The following is an 18709-nucleotide window of genomic DNA, read 5'->3' on the forward strand; positions in this document are numbered from 1 at the left end:
ATTATTATCCCTTCTTTAAAGAGAAAAAAGTTTGGGCTTAAGAAAAGTTGGGTAATTTGCTGACAATCAGAGGACTGTGAAGTATTGGTGCAGGATGTGTGCTGGAGGGCAGGTGCATGTTTTCAGAGTACGTGCTCTCATCTGCCCTGCTATTTTGTTTCTTATTTTTCACCCTGAAGTTTATGAAAAACTTATGGTAAATGTGAAGCTTATGCTTGTACAAGTTTCGGGTATTTTAGGGCCAGGAAGTGATAAGAAGGAAGAAGACTCGGGGCGTATCTTATGGATTAATTCCCACCATTTCCAGGAAAGAAAAATATGACTTTTTGTGTTACAGCGTTTTTCAACTTTTGAGTACCACTCATTACTGTTCAGATCCTTGGGAGGTTGGCTGGAAGATGTGGCCCTCTGCCAACAACACAAACTTGGAGGAGTTGAAGGACCACACGGCTGACGTTACAGGGAGTATGTACACATCAAAACGTTGTTTAATAAACATCTGAAAATTGCAACAAAAGTGGGTATTACAGGATGATTTTCCCACCACAGTGTTGTGAAATTGTTCTCTTTGCTTTAGTTCCTGTTAGTCAGAGATAAAGATTGTATGTAGTGGTTTGTGTAAGACAATTTCACTTCCAATGTTCAAGGGTAGTCATTTTTTTAAAAGATAACTTTTAAGTGTTTAAAGGTTTATATGAATCACAATTCAAACTTTTTTATATAGTTTTCTTTCACTTATAGTCTGATCTGTACTTTTCATTAAGGTAAGATGTGCTTTTTTTGAGTTTTAGGTGTGCAAATAACTTACCAGCCAAAAAGTAGTTATTGAGTTAATATTATGTGCTAACTACTTTTCTAGGCACTGTGAAGCTACAGAAATTATAATCCTTGTCCAAAAGAAATTTATGATCATGCGGCAGTTAGAAGATTAATTCTACACATGATAGAGAAGGAATAATAAAGCATATAATCAAATACAGAATAAAATGGTATTAGTTCCAGGTGCGATAAATGTTGGTTTATACTTCCTCATTTTTGTCTCCAAAAGGATTTGAGACAAAGGATTTGAGACAATTTGTAGAAGTAATCTGGAAAACCTATAGAGAAGACTTGTAGAGGTAAAGAGGAAGTGAGTTTATGCCACTAAAGACACACCCTGAGCCAAGTCACCAAGGTTGTGATAGGCATCCTCTCATATGGAGGCAACTGACCTGACTAGCCTAGTATTCATGGGAAATAGGAAGCAATAGCATGACAGAGAAAGAAGGATTTATATTTGTGGACTAAGAGTCTTTTGGAACTTCAAACAGAGGAATAATAAGATGTAAGGGTGTTTATGAAATTATGGTAAATGGGTTATATAGGCTTTAGAAAAAACTGAAGTCAAGTAGTTAGTTGAGCATTTATTTGAGCATCCCATACCATGACTGCCTAAGATGGAGTAATCAAAGTCTAAATGGATAGAGATAAATAAATAGGTATTTCAAGGGGGAATTAGTAGGTTTGGGCTAAATTATATACTACTAATAGGTGACCAGTGGTGACATGAATAGAGACAGAGAAGTTGAAAGAAAATATTTTGTAAAGTATATAATAATTATTCTGGTATTGTTGAGTATGAAATTAGTAGAAAGCAGTGTAGAGTATGAAGTCACAGTGTGAGTGAGAGGTGCAGTCTGAACACAAAGACGTCTGAACAGCTTTCTTGATGAGATATTGTGACATGATTGAGGACCCAAGGCCAGAGACTGAAGGCATACCAAACTTACAAGGTAAAGGTAGAGGGAGGAAGAGTGGACTAACGTGTTAGAAAACAATATCCAAAAGTTGTTCTAAAATAAGCAGGTCATGTATAAATTTTCAGTCAGGAAACGGTAAACAAGTAGAGACAAAATACTGAAATCCTGGAAAAGGAAGAGGGAATAATTGTGGACATGTCTCACTTCTACCATTATCCATCCCTTCCAGAAAAGTAAGACTTTAAAGTCACAAGTTTGAAGATTTAACTTTTGAGAGAAGAGGTAGTTCTTATTCTACATGCAGGGTGGGTGGGGGGATACTAAGTTAGAGGATAGGCATACACATAAAAAAATAATCTTGAGAGATAGAAATGAGGGTAAATTTGTCCATTCTGTCCGTTTTTATTGTACTGTCCATTATTATTGTACTGGGTAGTGTGCCAGCCCAGTGAGAGTTCAGAGATGAACAAGAGAGTCTTCTCTTTGCCTTATTACTTTCTGAAGGAGATAAGTACAACATTAACTAACAAGTCTAGCTATATAAATAAGTACAATGTGCTTCTAAACCATAGTGCTCATAGTTCTCAGACCAGCAGTATTACCATGACCTGAGAATATATTAGAAAAGCAAATTCTTGACCCTACTCCCATCCTGGACCAGCAATATGTGTTTTTTTGTTTTTGTTTTTACTTTATTTATTTACTTTGAAAGAGAGAGACCTGGGGGGGGGGTGCAGAGAGAGAGAGAGAGAGGGAGAGAGAGAATCCCAAGCAGGCTCTGTGCTGACACAGAACCTTACATGCTAGGGCTAGAACCCACCAATTGCATGATCACGACCTGAGCCAAAATGAAGAGTTGGATGCTTAAACAACTGAGCCACTAGGCACCCCCAGAAACCTGTGTTTTCACCTGCCCTCAAGATGATTCTGATAATGCTAATATTTGAGAGCCTCTTGTCTAAGAGAATTAGGAAGGTAAGGTGAATTAGAGGCTGGGAGTGGATTGGTTGGGATTTGGGAAGTCCATGAGGCAGACCATCAGCCTTACAAGGGGTATATCTGATAGGGATATAAGTGAATTGGTAGGGATAAAAGATTAAAAAGTTGCTTTTAGGTATCATAAATTAGTGTTACCATTGGCCTTTTGTACACATTCACCTTGCATTTGTTGCCCATTTCATTAAAGACTCTAAATGTGGGCATTGACATGAGAGAAGGGGCATGGAGTTCCACCACAGTAGATAGTGGTAAGATTAAGTGGTAAGTAGAGTCTTGAAATTTCTTCAAAACATGTGTTATGATCAGTAACTACAGGTGTGTGGAACACCAGCTCTGCACAATGACACCTTCAAATTAGTCAAGGCCTCTATTTTCTGTAATATTAGACTGTATAGCTTATATAATAAGTATATATTTATATATAATATATTATATTTACTTATTTTGATATAATCTTTAAATGCAGATAAATTAGGGTGAAACATGATGTGTATGATTATAGTTGAAAGACGGCCAACATAATTCCTTCTTGTTCTCTTTGTCTTAATCATTCCTTCATCTCCTTCCTTTGATTTTCTTCTTTTTGCTTCTTAACACCTGTCATTTTCCAAAGACTGTTCTCTGACCTACTTCTCTCTTTACCAAAACTACTTTAACTAGTACAATTTCAAGGATTTCATTTGCATCCCCATTTTGAAGAGTATATTTATTTCTAGTCTTCTCAGAATATTTTTGGAAGTCCAGGGCCATTTCTTGTAATCACAGTCTACTAAATTTTATGGAATTTAGTCTTTGTTTACTTCCAAATGCACACACTCTTATCTAACCACGCATCCATACCTAGAAACATATACCTTAGGCCTCAAATGAGAGATTGTACATTCTGGTGTTGCTTTGTTTTCCCCTAGATTTCTCCACTACTTTTTCTCATTTATATAACTTTCTCAAACTTTACACCTGCTCCCTTGACTGGACTAAGATAAGTTACTTATTCACATATTAAGTAATTCTCTAGTGTTGATTGGTTTCTGGACAGAACTTGACCTGCAAGCATGTTCTGTGTCCTGTGCTCATCTGGCCCAACATAATAAATCCTGACCATTACCCAATTCCCAGTACCGTGTCTCTAACTCCACAGCTTGATATTTCCAAGTGGATATCATTTCAAACTCAACACATGCAAATTAAGCTTCCCCTTTTATTACTCAAATGGGATTTTCTTCCCAAATTGTTAGTAAGAGTGTTCCCCCCCACACCCCCGCCCAAGCTTCTAGGCTTAAAACTTTTGAGGATTGAAACTTTTATTAATGATCCACTTATGAAACCCTATTCTTTGGCTACATATAATCACTTTGTCCCATAAAATTACTCTGTTATTTTTGTCTCTGTGCCTAATTTCTACCTAATCCCCTTATGTAGAAGGCTCTGTCTTCACCTCTATCAATTTTATTCTTAGCCATATTTTATATTCAGCTTAATTTTTATACCTTGATAAGAAATCCCCAATTAACCTGATATTGGCTATTTATCTTCCATTTAAATATTTCCGGATGACTTTCTTCTATTACTTAGTACATGAACTTATTTATTTATTTATTTTTAGTTTCAAATTTTTATTTGAATTCCAGTTAGTAAACATACAGTGTAATATTAGTTTTAGGTGTAGAATTTAGTGATTCATCACTTACATACAACACCCAGTGCTCATCACAACAAGTGCCCTTCTTAATACGCAGTACTCATTTAGCACATCCCTCTGCCCACCTCCCTTCCAACAACCCTCAGTTTGTTCTCTATAGATAAGGTTCAGTTTTATGGTTTGCCTCTCTCTCCTTTTTTCCCGCTATGTGCATTTGTTTTATTTCTTAAATTCCATATATAAGTGAAATCATATGGTATTTGTCTTTCTCTGACTTATTTCATTTAGCATAATACTCTCTAGCTCCATTCATGTCATTGCAAATGGCAAGATTTCATTCCTTGTTATGGGTGAGTAATAACCACATCTATATCTATCTATATCTATATCTATATCTATCTATCTACCTATAAAATCACATCTTCTTTATCCATTTATCAGTCAATGGACACTTGGGCTGTTTCCATAATTTGGCTATTGTTCATAATGCTGCTATAAACATTGGTGCATGTGCCCCTGAGTATCAGTATTTTTTGTATCCTTTGGGTAAATATCTAGTACTGTAATTGCTGGGTCATTTCTATCAGTGGTAGTTCAATTTCTAACTTTTTGAGGAACCTCCATATTGTTTTCCAGAGTGGCTGCACTAGTTTGCATTCCCATGGACAGGGTTCTCCTTTCTCTGCATCCTTGCCAACATCTGTTGTTTCCTATGTTGGTAACTTTAGCCACTCTGACAGGTATGAGGTGATATCTCATTGTAGTTTTAATTTGTAGTTCTCTGATGATGAGTGATGTTGTGCATGAACGTATTTAATTACAAGTTATCTTCTGCAATTTTCCCATAACATATATAAGACCCTAAGAATGCAGGGTGATTGATTTCTTATTATTATTTCTGTTGTGAACTTTAGTGCTCAACAGAGGATTAAAAATTGAGTAAACAATTCATAATTGTTTAATAATTGATAATTTATTTATATAAACCTCACTTTCCTCCAAAATGATGGCATACTATAGCAACCAAGAGATCAGACTTTGCCCTCAGAAAGATGTAGCTTTGTGGGGTGCCAGGGTGGCTCAATCGGTTAAGTGTCTGACTTCAGCTCAGCTCATGATCTGGCAGTTCATGGGTTCGAGGCCCATGTTGGGCTCTGTGCTGACAACTCAGAGCCTGGAGCCTGCTTCGAATTCTGTGTCTCCTTCTCTCTCTGTTCCTCCCTTGCTCACGCTCTGTCTCTCTCTCTCTCAAAAATAAATAAAGATTTAAAAACTTTGAAAAGTAAATAAAATAAAGATAATAATTTAAAATGATGGCTGGCAAAAATACAAACAGACCAGGAATATAAAACCATATGAATATGTAGATATACAATCCTAGGGTCAACAATGGGCGCTGAAATGGACTGTCAGGTTCTGTTAACCATAGCAGAAACGGAAACACAATCAATTACAAGGTTTGAAATGGACATAAAGGAGAAACTTACAAAGTCTGGTGGAGAAATAAAGTTTTTCCTATTATGTATAAGAAATAAATTTTTCATGCTGAGACTTCTGGTGGAAACACTAAATGATGTGACTGACAACACACTTCACAATATCCCTGGAATTACTGAGATTACACCATTCCTCTTGAAGTTAGCATTCTTACACCTGAGACATAGTCCCAATGCTCAGGTCAGGTGAAGCATCATTGCAGCAGGCTGAAAGAAATGTAGTCCAAAGTGTAGCTCTCTGTTAACATTTAGCTTAATCCAGAGATAACATCTAGACAATCCAGATAGGTTCTCCAAACAACCCTATGTAAACATCTATAAAGTATTTGAAAGTTTACACATCACAGTGCAAGATTGTTCCAAAAACAATTTAGCTCTATTCTTTTCCCTAATCTTCTCCCAAAGCCCTCACTGCTAGGTTGTCGGATTTAGGGGCAAATATATCCTTAATTTTGCCAAAAGGAGGAATTTCAGACACACAGATTAATTCAATCTTTTTGGGGTAAGTACTACTTAGTTCAGGGTTTCTCCTCCATTCAGGGTTTCTCCTCCATTCTTCTAGCCACAAGGACACTGGGGGTAGATGAAATCTATAGAGCTTTTTAATTCTGTGTCTGTTTTTATGTCCTCTGGATGCTAATTAGTCAAAGTCAAATTAGTGTCAAAGTTCCCTGCACTGCCTGGTAGCTAGGCCTTATGTTAACATCTGCTCTTAAAATTGTAGTGAAACTTGAGCCTATCACTTAGAGTGGAGTCCAGTGTCCCTCCCTTGATGTTTTGCTCTCATTTCAGCTCTCATTGGTCCTCAGAATTTCAATCTGGTTGTTCTTTCACACTCTTGGTTTGGGTTTTACATCTCCACCTGCGGCCTCTGTTACAAGGTTACCTCATTCTTTGTTGTCCCTCTTCTGTTCCCCAAACTCTCCACCCCTGGACATGCAGGAAATTGCTTTCTGTGATACTTGTGATCAGAGGGAGATTTGCCATATACCATATTTGCTCTTCTCTCTGGCAAATATGCCGTTCTATCCATGCCACTACTCCATTCAGTGGGAATGGCATACTGGTATGGGGCACTCTGCAATGTACTTTCCTTGTAAAAGCCCATATTAGAAGTGAGTCAAAGCCTTTCTACGTTTGGCCTCCTGCTCTGTATGAAGTATCTACCTTTTGCCATCCATGCTTTATCTCCAAGGATTGCAACCTGGATTTATAGCTGTAGTGCTTATCTGCCTGTTTCCCTTCTTCTGTTCTCTGGAACAAGAAATGCTTTCTTTTTATTCCTTTTCTGTCTATAAAATACTTCTCTTATGTGCTAGCCTCCTCATGCTTGATATATCATTAACCTGTTCCTTTCCTTGGAGCCATAGTGGCAGGCAGGCTTTGTGGGAACACAATTTGAGGGAAGAATAATAGCTATTTCAGCTTATCATTTTTGGAATATTAACCCATTATGTATAATTTTACTCAGCATAATTTGTCATAACTGTTGATTACCAGATAGTCGGAGGTTACTATCAAATGTCTCAAATGGTACATATTTAATTCTTTTCCTGTCACCCTTCACTAGAGCTGCCCAACTGCACGTTTCTAATCATGTTCTGTGTGAATGACAAATGAAGTACTTTGCCATACATAATCTGACTAATGACTCCACACAGCCTAATATAACCACCCCATATGTTCATTTCTAAATTTTTACTGGGCAGCTAATGAGACTTTCCCACAAAGTTTATCCAGACCTTCTTCATAGTGAGTGAAAGGACCAAAGAGAATTGATGACTCTGGCTGGAGTGCAGATGGCTTTTGGAAAGCCCAAGTTTTTCCTGGCTGTGTGCTGAGGTCTTGGATTAGGAAAAGGCCATGCTGATATTGCATTTGTTTATTTATCAAATTTAACAAACATCTTTTGAATGCCCACTATAGGAAAAGTCTGAAATTATGCCATGAATAAGTGCATTAAAATCTCTCAGTCTACTTGACCACAACATGAACCTCTTGGATTTTATTTTGATATATTCTTGGCACAGGGAAAATAAATATCTTATCTTTGGGTCATTGTACAGTTCTTTGTTTCTAGCATCAACTTCCTAAACATTAGGGGGTGGAGATGTACGGTTTTTTTTATTGACTAGAATAGAACTTGAGGGCTTTTTGTCTCTGTGGGATAACCATACAATTTCTGGATGATCCTAACATCTGAGTCCGTTTTCCCTTCACTAAATAACCAACACACATACCCCAACTCAAACCATCTGCCTATAAAGTACTTTGGATTCTTCACGTGTTTCACCAGATATAACTTATATTTCATGCCAGAATTTACCACCGTAACTATATCTTTTATCTATTCACCATGACTGTGATTTTTGTATATCTCCTGGAGCCAGATGTTTACAAATTTAACTATACAATCTTTCATACCCATTAAAGTTTGATGTATCTACAAGCCTCTTAGTGGAAAATAACACAGGTCTCCAGCTGGCTATTTCGCAGACACCAACACAAACACGCTAGCTGCTTGAAGAGTTCCTTCATGCTTGTCCTCCTTCAGGGCTGTCAAAGTCCATAAATTTATAAAGTCTAGTTAAGCTATGAGATTCTCCTTTATCCACCAGACACATTGGTCTTGAGATTATTACCCAAGATTTCTGAAGGACGTCTAAGGGAGGTAGAGAAAAATATGTGCCTGTTTTAAGGATTGATCAGAAAACTGAAAAAGCGCCTTTGTCTTTTACTGACCTTAAAGAAACCATAGAGCATGGTGTTCCATACACTTTGTTTTAAAGCATTAAGAGAGTCCCTGAGATGAGTGAAAGCCCACCCCTTATCCAGAACCATGAAATATCCACGGTAGCAACTGCTACATATATGTTCATTCAGGGCCTCATTTACTCCATGAATTATATAGAAAGATGAAAGCATAGCCTCAAATTCAGTAGGACAAAAAAGGTGGACAAGGACCCTCTAAAACAGCAGGGTTGTTCTAGGAGTGCAGTCATTGAGTTATTAAGATAAGAGGCTCTTGTCAGTTAGAAGCTCCTGTAACAGAATCAATCCCAGTGTGGTTTCTCTTTTATCTAAATCTCTTCTTTTGTCATGTGTTTATTAGCTCAGTGAACATATTTAATCTGCACTGTTGACCAAATTAATTTTTATTAATAAATTAATTTATTTTTAAATAAACAGCATTCCATAGTACATAGGATTATGTATAGCATGTAGTATTCTATAATTATACTTCTTTTTCCTCCTACAGTGTTTTACAAACATACTCTCAGCATGTTTAAAAAGTATTATAAAGCCCATCAATTTCAGTTATTTTTCCTTGGAAACACTCTCTATTGGGGCTTTTTGTGGTTCTTTTCCAATCTAGACTGGTTGCTCTCCAGATTATATAAAGCTTGTGTTCTGATACTTCCCTTCACCAATATGATGAGAATTTCCTTTTTTTAATTCTCATGCAGAACCTATTTCTTGGAGTACATATCTAATACCTTTAATTATTCTTTTGTTTATTTGTAGCAAATTCTTTAATGGCTTCTCCTTTTTTGGATGAATGGTAAATTTTGAAGATCTTAGATGAATAAGAAACAATTTTGCTCTGCTCTTATATTAAATATTCATTTAACAATTCTTCTTTATTATTTTGTATTATTTATTTTATTTTTTAATGTTTATTTATTTTGAGAAAGAGAGAGAGCATGAAAGCAGGGGAGGGGCAGAGGAAGAGAGAGAGAGAGAGAGAGAGAGAGAGAGAGAGAGAGAGAATCCCAAGCGGTTCCATGCTCAGTGTGGAGCCGAACACATAGTTCAATCTCACGAACTGTGAGATCATGACCTGAGCCAAAACCAAGAGTTAGATGCTTAATCGACTGGGCCACCCAGGCATCCCTATTTGTTTATTTTAAAATCAAGTTTTGTCAGGAACTTAAAAGGCTGCTTTGGTTTTCAGAACTATTTCCAATGAGAAAGTTCAAATTTGGTCACACTTAATATTGTTAATTTTTATGCTTTTAAAGTGCAGAAAATCTAAAAGGTTTTTTTTTGTTTGTTTTGGGTGTGGTTTTGTTTGTTTTACTTGAAGAAAAACAAACACACAGAAGTTGGAATAATCACACAAATATCATTATGATACATTTAGTTCCTAATCACTTTTTGTAAGAAAGATTAAAAAAAGAGATAATGGTGAATTAAAATACGGATACTTGAATCTGGCTTCACAATACCATGTAATATAACAAATAAATTATAACTATATATATTTCATAGAATTTATCAACTATTTTAGAAATGTAGTATTTTGGTATTATTATATCTATATATAGTATTATTTAGAGAGCTCAAATTTTGAGAATATTTTGCAGGTTTATTCTGCACATTTTCTGAATCCAATAAATTCATGATCCTCTATGACATTATAAATGGATATACATATTAAACACCAAAATTCTATCATTCTTACAAAGCCTCCACCCTTAATCAGTTGCCCCCAAATACACTTTAGATTGATTAGTAATTATTAATGGTTAAATTGGTGAAAAAAAGTTTGCAAAGATCACCTAGACATCTTTAAATATTGATGACTCCAGAATGTTATTGAGATTTGTCATTAAGCAAGAAAAAAATTTATTAAAGAGAAGTTAATACACAATTTATGCAATGTTTTCTTACTGTTTACTAAACTCTTTTTATAATAACATAAAATTACCTGTAATAATTTCATTATCCAAGACAAGAAGGCTGTTACCCTACCTAAATAATGAATACGCATGGGCTTGTGAACTTATTGATTCTAACAGGAAAATGAAAGTGGTAAATTGTAGTTGGGGTATAAAGCTGGGGTACAGAAATAGAAAGGAATGGTTTCAGCAAGTAAGGTTTACAAAGTAAATTGATTTATATTCTCAAGGCCCTTGCAAGGCAGGTGAAAGCAATTGAACTTGACTCTATGGCCTGTGGGCAGCCAACAGAGAGTTACATGTACATGAGTGACATTATTCTATTTGCTTTTTAAGAAGGTAACCAAAAACAACGTGCCTACTGAATGAGAGGAGAGACACTGGAAAATCCTAGGAAAAGATAATGGGATTAACTTTAAGAAATCATAATAATGATTTGGAGAGAGAGAGACAGAGAGAGAGACAGAGAGAGAGGGAGAGACAAACCAAGAAACAGACTCTTAACTATAGAGAACAAACTGGTGATTACCAGATGTGAGGAGGGCAGGGGGGTGGATTAAACAGGTGTGGAGACTAAGGAGTCCTGCGGTCATGATGATCACCAGGTGATGTATGGAAGTGTTGAAACACTATATTGTACATCTGAAACTAATATAACACTGAATGTTAATTAAACTGTATTAAAATAAAAACCACTAACTAAAGAAATAAAATTGAACAGTAGAGAAATGAAAAAAAGTAGTCATAAAAATGATATTTAAAAGGGAGTGGATTGGTGAGATATTCCAGAGATAAAATCTACAACTGATGGTGGCCAAGGGTGATGGAGAGTGGGAGATACAGGCTTCTAGTTATGGAATGAATAAATCACGGGAATAAAAGTCACAGCTAAGGAATATAGTGATATTGTAAGAGTGATAATGTAATGGGACAGATGGTAACTACACTTGTGGTGAATGTAGCAAAATGTATAAATCTGTCAAATCACTAAGTTGTACACCTGAAACAAATGTAACACTGTGTGTCAATGATGCTCAATTAAAAATATATGCACATGTTTTACAAAGTTAGTGTATGTATGAAGCAAGGTGAGAAAGAGTGAGGCACAAAGGATGGCTTGGACTTCTGTCCTGGGGGTGACAGAATACAATTATACTTTCTATTTATATAGCATGTCACAATTTACAAAGCACTTTCATGTATGCTGCATTCCATTGTTTCAATCATCTGTGATAAATTAATATGAATTAAATTACAAATAAGGTTTATATAACAATCTTAAAAGGCTCTGACCACTACTAAGTAATTTCTTTGGGAGACACTATATGCAGGTACCTTTCCCAGTGACCTTTCTTCCTTAGAAAGTAGAAGTTGACTTGTGTTCCCCATTTCGAAGATACTTGTGTACACCTATATTGTCTTTGATTCTCCCCATGTTACTAGATGAATGGATTTTTACAATGTCTTATTTAATAGGCATATAGTTGGGTCTCTGAAAAAAAAAGTGATTTAGATAGTACTTCTCAAGCCTTTAAAACGCATATGAATCATCAGAGAATCCTAATAAAATGCAATCTGATTCAGGAGATGAGGGTCTGAAATTCTGTATTTCTTAAGGCTCCCTGCGATATCTATGTTACTAGTCCATAGAACAAATTTTGATTAGAAAGGATTTAGACCAAAGCCACGCATACATTTGTACAGACACACAGACACAAAGACACACATAGACACACACGGAGTGCCTTTGATTAAGCAGGTGTGCCATTCTGGGATATTTGTATCTTACTTCATTTCAAAAGTCACAATCATTTTCTCACAGGTTTCAAGACAGACAAAAATTGCTACTAATTGTATACATTATATGTGTGTTTTTGTGTTTTTCAGGAATGTAGCTACATTCCATTTCTGTCGCTGTTGGCAAGGATTCTCCTAAAGGTCTCTCAACACGTTAGTGGTCTTTTTCAAGAAGAGATCTCATAAAGAACCACCTCATTGTTAGTTGTTCATTAATAGTTCTCTTATTGGCAACTTGGATGTATGCCTCTTAATTTTGCAAGTATTTTAAAATTAAAATTACTTCCAAAGCATTTCAAATACTCCTGGCAATAACGTCTGCTTGGAAGCAGAATTTCTAATTCTCCTCCCACAGGTCTTTTCTTTTATGGTTCCATAGCCTTGTGGGTTTCCTTAATAGTCTGAAATTCCACAATATAATCCATGTGTGTTGAAAGACATCTGAAATCATCGACATGCCTCAGGGTCTCAGGATTGAGCAACTATCAGCTCTGTCCTCATGTAATTGGACTCTAAGAGGTCATCTCCCACTTAGGTCCAACTCAGAAATTCCTTCTCTCTCTTTCTCCTCCTCTATCCCCGTACTTCCTCTTAGAGAAAACCCATTTATGGTTCAGACACATTTCTTAAGGAATGCATTTTGATGTCCATGGAAGCCTGTCAAGTCAAACTTCAAGAGATAGTACCTTTTTGTGTACATGACAGAGAGGTAACCTTGAAGGCAATGGTTGATTTTTATGAGATTCTAAGCAACAGCTTAGCCATCCTGAAGAAAGGCTCATCTGCTCCTTGGGCAATAGAGTCCTTTAGTCCTATATATGCTGGACAGCTATATGAGATATATTGAAAGGTATAGGTTAATCAGTGCTAGCACTAAAGTCTCAAAAGTCCTAGGATCTTTGAATGGATGGCCCCAGAGAGTATGTTGCCCAACTTCCTATTTAGTTCAGGAATCCTTAACACTGTGTCTTTGAGATTCATTCAAGGTGCCAGGCATGAGTACCTTCTGAAGGGGTAAGACACTAGCTGGACAGCTCCATTTGTTGGAAATCTGTAACTGTGAGCAGCCACATGCATTGTCTCAAGCTACTCTAATTTTTGTTATTATTCCTGCTTACCTCCTGTGCTTATATATTCTTGCCTTTTCAATTCTACAGTGTTAATTAATTTCTGTTTACAGCTTTCAGTATTGTACCTTAAGCTCTCCTAAAATGACTTCACTTTAGGTAGGAGCTTAATACTTGCTAAAATATAGTGAAACTTGAACTTTGATACATGTTAACATTTAAGACTGCATCTCATCACTGTACTTTGAAATTCAGAGAAACTTCTGGCTTCAAATGCCTTACTGTTCTCTTCAGGAATTTGATGACGTCAATCTCGCCATAGGATATGTACCTTTTTCCTCCCATTTTTGGCTGCACCAATGAAGAGTTAAACAATATGCATCAGGCCACACATACTGCTGAAGACCCAACTGGGAATATAGCCCAGGAAACTTGGCTCCCAGTCCGGTGTGTTTCTAACCACATGACCATCATTTCTGATGACTGTAAATTCACATAGTACTCTTCCTGCCGAAATATGCAGAAGACAATCACATTGGCAAACTGGACAAGTCAGTGCAGGTTAAGTAAGTTCCTAAACTGAATAGTGTGCATTTTCCAGGATTCCTGTTGCCACTGACTATGAATCGTCCACATTTTACTAGTGATACCATGACACATGGCATTTTTGAGGGTCCTTCCATTGCAGATTGCCCTAATATTCACATTCTTGGCACTTGTCTTGCTGGACACGGCTTTTGCTCCAATGCCATCTTTCTGAGAAGGAACTTCTAACTGTTGTCAGCCAGTTGCTGCTGTTAAATTCTTCATTGCTTCTGTGCTATGCCCTCCAGTATGCTTCCTGAGAGGCTGAACCCCACTCTGCTTAGATTTCAACTATATGTTTTTAAACCTGAAACAGATGTGATCTTGGCTGCTGTCATTTTGTTAGGAGCTTCTCTATTTGCATTATATACAAGGCAGGTAAAAGGCAGGCAATTTGCTGCCTCACTCTTTGGGGAAAGAAAAAGGGGAGAGAGGGTGAAACAAAACAAAGGGAGAGAATAAATACATACACTGGAAGAATAAAGCCACATGGAGACAGAAAGTACAACCACTTGAGCATCTATTATCCTAATATCATATGCTATAGTTTGGCTACTACTGATCTGCCTGGCATTCCTCTTGAATCATATTTGTGGCCACCCAGATTAATGATGTGAGCTGATCTCTTGATTTAATATCAGCTTGCTCTTTTCAGCTCCCATGTCATTTACTGTCTTTAAAAAAAAAATGTACTGCTTGTTACTCAGCCGTCTCTGTTTTCAAGAACTCAGTCTTCTTTTATTTTTTTTTCTCTCCTTTTTTATGGGAACCAGGAACTAGAAAGCATTAAATGAGGAAAATTAACCACTCACAGAAAAGGTAGAAGCCCAGAGAAAAAGGGGTTTGTCTTTTATGGTTTCTACTTTGTAAGCTGTGGGTGTGACTCAATTTCCTCACCACCCACATAAAAAGGTTGCCACCCAATCACTGTTTTTTCTATCCCAAACCCCTCCCCTTTGATTTTGGCTAGGAGAGACCCTAAGAAAGACTGCCCTTTCTGGAAGTTGCAGACTGTGACATATAAAAGCTGTTAGCTGCTCCTGCAGCCAGCAGCATTCAAACCTTGCAGAGTTTTGCTCTCTGAGTTTGTAATAAGACACACTCTTACAAGAGTTCATGCTACAACCTAGCAAAGAACTTTAAATTTTTGGAAGAACAATATATTCATTTTGGCATTGTGCAGAGGTAAGCTCTTTAGCTCGACAAGTTTATTTTGCATGCATTGATTTTATACTAGCTCACATTTTTATTTTTATTTTTTAGAAATGAGATTGGCTTATTATAACTTTTTGGTATGTATTCTATCACTTGGTGTCCATATATGTCTGGGACACATTATCAGCACATTCTCTGTTGTTAACTGTGATGCATTTTTCCTTCTCACTCTCAAGAGTAATCTCAATTCCTAAAGAGTTCCCTCTGAATATGTGCAGTAATGCATTATGTGGTACAGGCATTTGGGGCAAGCGGTTCACATTCATTGTAGGGTTTGTAGTCACACTGTTTATTTTTCTCTAGCTATAGGCAGTTTCTCTTAGGTATCTGACTCATAACACCAAGTAAAATGTATAACGACTACTATATAGGTTGTTTCCTAGGCTTGAGTTCAACATTTGTTTGAATTTTTCAGAGAAAATCAAATAAATGCTCCCAAGTGATGGCTTTGTAAATTCATACCCACTGGACCCCCCCCCTTTTTTTTTTCTTTTCATAGACCCTAACTCTACCTTTCTGCTTTAAAGCAAACTCGGTGGCCTCTTCTCCACCCCTCAAAATGATAGCAATCTCTGCAGTCAGCAGCGCACTCCTGTTCTCCCTTCTCTGTGAAGCAAGTGCAGTCGTCTTACTCAATTCCACTGACTCATCCCCGCCAACCAATAATTTCACTGATATTGAAGCAGCACTAAAAGCACAACTAGATTCTGCGGATATCCCTAAAGCCAGGCGGAAGCGCTACATTTCGCAGAATGACATGATCGCCATTCTTGATTACCATAATCAAGTTCGGGGGAAAGTGTTCCCACCAGCTGCGAACATGGAATATATGGTAAGAGGAGTTTGTTTCCTTTAAGTTCTGGGTGAGGACGCTGTATTTCGATTGTTCGTTGAAGAATCTAAACAGTGGTTATGTGTAAAGGGATATGGAGCCCTGTACACATTTTAACTTAGGTTCTTATGTGCATAGTAAGCTTAAGTTTTGTTCCATCATGGAATTAAAGGAGGTAGGTGTGGGGGGGGGGCAGTTCTCATTTTCTTTTGTGAGTCCCATAACCACTAATGAATCAGGTCTTATATAAGAAACAAAGATAAAGAGCGGGGTATGTTGACTGACCACATTTGAAAGGTACACTTTTTAAAGAAGACTCACATGGGATTTTTCTGTGCTTTGTTTATCTAACAATCATATTTATAAGCTCAAACATTTCTTGAAACTAACTTTTTTAAATTACAGGTTTTGTGTCCATGATTTGTCCTCTGGGTAGGTGTCTTTTCCCTTTCTTGGACAAAGCTCTTCCTGACACAGATCTATTTGTATTTTCAGAGAACATGCTGACTTTTTCCTCTTTGTGATTTAGTGCCTTGTTGTTCAGATAACAGTGAAGCCAGCACACTTGCACACTGTTCCAACTTGCCATGGACACATTTTTTGCTCTTTTAAAAATAGGCACACTGTGTTTAAATCATCCTGCTTAGGAAGTAAAAAACAAGACAAAACCCTTGAGTTGGTATTGAAAGGATAGATGTCTCTTTAAAGTTACTTTATTTTTTGTTTCGAATTATGCAAGGTTATGGTTTAAAGTTCAGCACCTTCTGAGAGCACAGCTTGGAGACTGTTTAAGGCAATGAAGATCACCAGTCTGGTATTTCTCAGTTGGGGTCGAGGGTGGGGGTGGTACCACAAAAAACCTTTTATAAGTGCTCACCCAAAAATTTAGTATTTCTATCAGACTCTAAATTCACCTTTTATTTAAACAAGCTTTTTAAGTTTGACTAATTGTAGATGTCAGTTACAGGAAAAATAAAGACTTGCCAAATATAAGAGAGTCATAGTTCATAGAAGTACAATTTAGACTCCCTGAAAATGCAGTTTCTTAGGATTTTTTAAAGGAAGAGGAAAAGAGGATATAATCAGTTCTGGTGTATGAATGGCAATATAGTCTCATGACTAAGAATATGGGCTTTGGAATCTAAATGCTTAGGTTCACACCTCAGTCCTGAAATATAACATGCATGAATTTGTTATTGCATTTTCATCACCTTTAATATGAGGATACATGTAGTATCTACCACTTTGGGTTGTTATCAGGAAGGTATGAGTTGAGGGGTTGAGCAATTAGACCAGAGCCTAGAGCGAAATAGACTTCAATAAACATTAGCACTTTCTAGAAGGTGATACACCGATGCAGCAAAAAGAACAAATAAGTTTTTTTTATTTAGCATAAATTGTGAGAGCAATGTGCATGAGATTCTACGTGAGATCAGAAAAGCTTAGTATGTAGACTGTGAGTTTAGGAAAGATTTCCTCTGCTAATCACATGGCTATGCAGACCAAAGTAGGGCCAAGGCCACTGAAGTGCTTTAGAGGCAAGATCCTCTGAGTTCAAACCCTAACTCTGCTGCCTACTTTGTGACCTCCTGCAAGTTACACAATGTGTGTGAGACTCAATTTCCTTATTTTTAAAATGGGAATAATCATGTAGATAATAACCAGGGCACCTGGGTAGCTCAGTCAGTTAAGCTTCTAACTTCGGCTCAGGTCATGGTCTCATGATTCTTGAGTTCGAGCCCCATGTCGGGCTGTGTGCTGACAGCTCAGAGCCTGGAGCCTGCCTCTGATTCTGTGTCTCCCTCTCTGTCCCCCTCCTCTACTCATGCTCTGTCTCTCTCTTTCTCTCTCAAAAACAAATAAACATTAAAAACTTTTGAATAAAAAAATAATAATATAGATAATAACCAACCAATATATAATACAATTCACTATTTTAATGATAGTGAAGGCAGAGGGCTCATCATGAGTAACATTGGGGTACAACACAGTATAAATGGTTGAAAAAAGCCATATTTTTCTGGTTATATTTTCCCCCACTGGTCAAGAATTAATTCATTCCGAATGCGTTTATTTTTTTTTCTACATGCCAACGAGTTGGCTAATTGTTTTTGTAGATGATCTCATTTGATAGCTCACATTCTCCCTATGAGGTTAAGATTGTGATCTTTATTTTTACAAATAAAATCACTTCGACCTAGAAAAGTTAATGAGTAGGCCAAGGTGGTATTGATAGTGAATGGTATTAATAGAGTTAGAATTTAAATCTGTGTAATTTCAAAGCTGATGCCTGTGTTAGGAAGCCTCTTTTCATTTGCTAGGTTTTTATGTTCCATTGGGGGAAACTCCTAGAGGTGTAAGAATATCTTTCCTCCTTTAAAAATACCACCTGAAATCCTATAATATGCATATTCTTTTCTATTAAAATTTCTCTAATATGGGAGCTATGATATGATTTATTTTGTAAGACCCAGATACAGTGCTGGTTGTATCAGTAGATGGATGCTTTATAAATCCTCTTTCACTTAGTCAAGTTAATGAGAAGCAGTAATTAGCACAGTAAATCCTATAAAATAAAATGACTGTCTCAAATTGTCATGTAAATACTGCATGCACTTCATTTGCCCATGTATTTATTCAGGTAATATTTATTGAGCA

The 18709-nt window shown here is 36.8% G+C and overlaps 1 protein-coding gene across 1 annotated transcript in view; it reads left to right on the plus strand.

The window, feature by feature from the left end:
- The first annotated feature begins 15029 nt into the window (after positions 1-15029).
- The window catches only part of PI15 (peptidase inhibitor 15), a 31409-nt gene continuing 27729 nt past the window's right edge, over positions 15030-18709 (plus strand). Inside the window, exons 1-2 of the mRNA XM_019453309.2 lie at positions 15030-15189; positions 15747-16051. Coding sequence (XP_019308854.1) covers positions 15779-16051 — 273 coding nt within the window. The 5' untranslated portion in view covers positions 15030-15189; positions 15747-15778. The remainder of the gene's footprint in view (positions 15190-15746; positions 16052-18709) is intronic.

Source organism: Panthera pardus, unplaced genomic scaffold (genome assembly GCF_024362965.1).
Source record: "Panthera pardus isolate Hobbes unplaced genomic scaffold, ASM2436296v1 HiC_scaffold_7, whole genome shotgun sequence".
Classification (NCBI taxonomy): Eukaryota; Metazoa; Chordata; class Mammalia; order Carnivora; family Felidae; genus Panthera; species Panthera pardus.